Consider the following 4,930-nt stretch of genomic DNA (forward strand, 5'->3'; position numbering starts at 1 on the left):
ATACAGGCAGTGCCGAGCACACTCCCATAACGTCTCGGTTACAGGGCACATCTCCCTGCGCCCCAGAGGCTGCACAGCCTCCGAGCTGGTTTCTTGGGGCACTGCAGCAGGCTGGTTCTGACCTTGGGTGGCTCAGGCCTGGGTCTTTCAGAGGCGCGTTGCTCTCTTAGCATGCAAACTCGGTGGCCAGCAGTGCCGGAGTTCACAGGGCTGGGTGCAAGCCTGGTCCGGGAGAGCCCCTGACTCCGGATCTGGCAGAACTCAACCGCGATGAGCTTCCACGCCTGGCCAGGATGCCGGCCCCGTCTTGGGCTTTTGTGGAGGGATCAGGGCCCGTCTAGAAGCTCTTCTTGGTCATCTTAAGCAGCAGGTCTTGTCCCAAGCGCAGGCAGAGGGATCGGGTGAGTGCCACCTGCTCCTGGGTTGTGTTGGGTGCCAGAAGAGTCAACGTGGTGGCTGGGAGCTGTTCTCTGTGGCTCCACGAGAGGGCAGCAGTGACACACGAGCCCACGCAAGCCACGCTCCTTAATTGTGGCTCGAAGGCTGTCCACAGCAGTTCAAGGACCTGGTGGCTGCCTCACAGGGGCATTTTCTCCCAGGAGGGCAGGACGGCCTCAGCAGTGGGCTCGCCGCTGGCCTTGATGCAAGAGCGAAGATGCAGCCACCCTGCCCTTGACTAGAAATAAGTGAAGAGTCCAGGCTGATGCTTTTGCAGCGGTGAAACAGGGACTGGGTGATGGGATATGGGCTATAGACTCCTAAAAGCCCGGGGCTGGAAGGGACCTTGGGAAGCCTAGTCCGACCGCCTGCTCCAGGCAGGATCAGCCCTAGGCATCATTCTAGACCATCGCGCGCCCAACCTCAGCCCTCAATCCTACAGCGTGGTTAAGCTCAAGTCCTGATGGGGAAGAGGGTGCATACGCTTGGTTCGAGCAGCGCTGCCATTCGGACAAGGTCATGAGTCAGGCATGTTTGCTGCGGTTGTATGTGCAGGGCCGGGAGCTGAAGCAGGAGGTCACAGAGGCACGTCGGGTGTTTTTCCTCTGTTAAGTAGGAGGGTGCTCCATTAGGATAAGGGAGCAGAGAGAAAATGATGGATGCGGGGGTGGGGGGGGGAAGCCCTACGGCAGAAATCAGTCTGCAAGGCGGTTGCTTCAGCATGTTTCACCACCAGCACTTTTCACTTCACTTATGCTGAGCTAGCTGCATGTCACCATCTCTGTGGGTACTACTGACCTCCCACGTGCTGTACGCACAGCAGAGACAGTCTCCCACTATGGGAAACGGACTTGGGGAATGAGAGGCATCAAAAGGTCAAGCACTATATGAGTAACTGCTGTCTCGGGGAGAGAGCCATCGCAGTTTAGATGTGTAAGCAAAAGGCTGCAGCCTGGGCAAGCTATTCCTGTGCTGTTTTAATGCACGCTCCACTGTCCTGGCGGCAGTGAGGAGCAGTGCTCCCACAGCAACCCTGCCTTGCTTGGGCCTGAAAGTCTCCGTTTTATGGCTAACAAGGCCTGCGCCAAATAGAGATGGGCTTTGCCTGTTGGGCCTCCAGTTCATCCAGCAGTGGTCTGGACTTATCGGAAGCCTAGCGTCCAGGGACGGCCCACGGTCAAGAGCACGTCAGCACCTGAATCCACCTGGACCCTATTTAGAAGCTGTTATGGTAGAAACTGTTTGGAAAGGATGCAATTCTCCAAGGAAGTAATTACACGCAAAGACTGTTTCTATAGGTACGAGTGTAGTTAAGCTCAAGAGTTTTCTATGAACCCACTTCTGGTAATATCCAAGGCAGTACAGGGACCTGCAAGCTGGCATTTAGTTTCTACTCCATATATACAGCTGCGAGGCTCTCTGCTATGCCGTAGTGGTTGTCACTTTGCTGTAGCTTGACTTGTCCAAAGGAAACTGATCCTGCTGCCTCCTGGCACTGAGGCGAACAGCCTGTGCTCCCAGAGGTGGGCACGGCTGCGAACATCGCAGCAAATGCTGTGCGCACCGAGAAGTGCTAAAACGGCTTAGGATGAAGACAGCTGAAACTGCAACGGGCTGTTTTACCTGGCATGTACATCACTTTGGGTTGAAAAAGCTGGTTGAGAATGTGCCCTAAACCTAGGTGGTTTGTTTGTTTTTTACATGCAGCTTCATTAGCACCCTTAGTCGGCTGGCTCCAGATAGCTGGTGACTGATCTCTGATCTCGCAGTAGGCTTGAGGTCCAGGAGGAGAGGGCAGAGCTGTTAGCAATGTGCCTTCCCAGCTGCAAACTGCGTTGTAAGAGAATCCCGCCTCTCTTCCCCTACCTCCCAGGCCCCAGCGGCATGGCTACTTCCTTCTTCGTGCCCTGACGAAGGCTCGCGGAGCCGCAGTGGGCCATGCTGAGAATCTCTTCTGTTCATTGGTGTACTTTTTTCTTTGGTGGAGCAAGGAAGAGGAGGAATCTTACTTCAAAGGGCTACATGGGGCGGGAGGGAAGACTTTTGCATGATTATGGCAGGGCACCCAAATCTGGCTCTACAGTGGAATTGTTTGTTGTGATTCAACGGGGCACGGGCTTATGCCAACCAGCTGCGGTCTAGGACTCTTGTATGGTGTCTACACTCAAACTCAGTTGTCTCCTATTATTACTAGATATGCCCTGACAAGGCAGCTCCTGCAGTCTCAGCCTCTTGTCTTTTTCAAGCACCGTTTCCTTCCTAAATGGTTTCTTGGCTGGTAGGTTGGGCTGGGACCTGTGTGCCAGCTCAGTTGCCTCCCCTGGTACAAGCACAGGTTGTCCTGGAGAGCATACTCTGCCCCATGGGCCCAACAGGCTGGGATACACTAGCAGGGAAGCGGAGGAAGCTTTTGCTGTGGATAATGGACTTTCCTCTCTGGGATTAATGCTCCATTATCAAGTCCCTTAAAAATTAAAAGCGGGCTTATACTTCCACTCACAAGGGTTGAACTCAGGAGCTGAAACAGTGCACTTATTTCCTGTCCCAACACAGTTTAACCTCCTGATCCCTCTGGTCAAGTTGACCAGTATCAGCGGATCATAAAGCCTCCAGTGAGCTTTGTGCAGGTGCTGAGGCCATGCTGAGATTTACTGAGGTTATGAAGGTTATAGCCCCCCTGGAGGTGGAAAGGGCAGTGGAGACAGAAGGTTTGTATATTTTATAGCAGGACTTCCCTTGCAAGTCACTGAAGATGGATTTATTTGGGGACTCCCGATGCAGCATTTCAGCCTCTAGTAAACTTCTGGAAGAGCATGGCTACCTCCACCCTATTCTGAGTTTGTAGACAGTGCAGGCAAGGGTAATGGCCAGTTCATTCAGCACAACCCAGCTTTTCAGATTGCACTGGGGAGCCAGTAGAGCTTGGATAAGTGGATGTATGCCCTCTACTGCCCAAGAAATGAGTGAACCTGGCTTACTAGCGGCTGAATAAAACAGGAAGAAACTGTACCCAGTGGCATGGGATGGTTGTAGTGATGCCACAGGAAGACCTTGACATTTGGCTGGAGGTGCCACTTCTCGTAGGCAAGTGCTTTAGCAAGAACCTAGAGCCCTTTGTGGCAGCAGCGCTGATAGGAGCTTTGCGTTGCTGCTGCTGGCTTGCAGACAAAGGGCTGCAAGCTGCATCTTTGTCTCTTGCATCCTGAAGGAAGGAAAGGGAGAAACAAGAGATGTGGCTTTTTCCATTTTTGGACGGTAGGAATGTTTTTAATTCAGAAATCGTGTTTGTACTTACATTAGGTAATATCACAGTCTATTTTACAAGTTGAGGGGATGAGGATGCATGGACCAGTTACACAGAAATCCTGTGAGAGGATCGAAACTAAACGTGAAGAGGTTTAATCCGAAACAAACTGAAACGTGTCGAAGGTTTGGTGCGAGTGGAAATGAGAGGTTATGTACCAGACAAGTACAAAGGATGAAACTAACATAATTTACAGTACTGGCTCTGCGTGACCACTGGTTTGCCCATTTCTATGAACAGTCTTGTTCCCGCTCCCATGGCGGAGATAGGGGTCAGGTCTCTCAGGACTTGGTCTGGTCTGGTCTGGTCAGGTCAGAGGGGAAAGCAAAATAATCGATGGGTGAAGCTCACAACCCATGTTGAGCTGGTCCCCAGGATCATCGCTATGGAAAGCATCTTCCACTTGGATAGTCAGGGGGGTCTGCACCAAGAACTGTGCTGAGGAAAACTAAACCAGCCCCAAGAGCCCCTGATCTCAAACGTAGAAAAGTCTCACCCTGGAAGTGCTTACAAGGAGGTCGTCATCGTAGAACTTGGTTTCTATAATAACATTACCGCTGTGGAAGGAAATTTCAGAAGAGAGGTTGGTCAGTCTCTACTCTTCATACTTCTATCTCCGCCAGTACTCGCTGGCTTCACATGATCGCTATCAGCAATGGACTGGCATCATCACAAGCAACCTTCCCTCTTATCAACCCCTGCACCACTTCCTGCATTTTCCTTGAAATGGAAAAACTTGCTGACTGCATTCCAAGCAAGGGAGCGGCTTTCCCTCTCTTTTCCAAGCTTGTTTACTAGGTTACATATCACGCTGTCGGCTTACATAGTTATGAATGGTTAGCTGCTTCGCGACACTCCTGACATCAGAATCTAACAGTATGCCCAGCTGCTTTTGCTTAGCCCTCTGCTGGGAAATGCATAAAGCAGCAACTGTGCTCCCTGCTTTGCTCTTATGTGACCTCTAACACTGGGGAGCTACCTCTTTCAGGGATATCGTTTCTCCCAGAAACTGCTTAATGTGTGCACATCTTGCGAGCTGCAGTGGAGAGAATGCAGGCAGAATGCAGCTTTTGGTATGATTCCAAGTTACATGGGTTTGAGTGTGTCAAAGCCTCCATGAGCAGGTCTAATTGGGAGTGTTTTAAATGGAGCAGCAGCAGATGACCTGATACCAGGGTCCCCAGCACT

At 51.6% G+C, this 4,930-nt stretch overlaps 1 protein-coding gene across 1 annotated transcript in view; it reads right to left on the reverse strand.

Moving 5' to 3' along the window:
• Positions 1 to 3,671: 3,671 nt before the first annotated feature.
• Positions 3,672 to 4,930, reverse strand: part of PDE6D (phosphodiesterase 6D) — a 43,757-nt gene continuing 42,498 nt past the window's right edge. The window contains exon 5 of the mRNA XM_006022434.3: positions 3,672 to 4,299. Within this exon, the coding sequence (XP_006022496.1) occupies positions 4,218 to 4,299 (82 nt within the window). The 3' untranslated portion in view covers positions 3,672 to 4,217. The remainder of the gene's footprint in view (positions 4,300 to 4,930) is intronic.

The sequence above is a fragment of the Alligator sinensis genome, unplaced genomic scaffold (genome assembly GCF_000455745.1).
Source record: "Alligator sinensis unplaced genomic scaffold, ASM45574v1 scaffold301_1, whole genome shotgun sequence".
NCBI classification, from domain to species: Eukaryota; Metazoa; Chordata; order Crocodylia; family Alligatoridae; genus Alligator; species Alligator sinensis.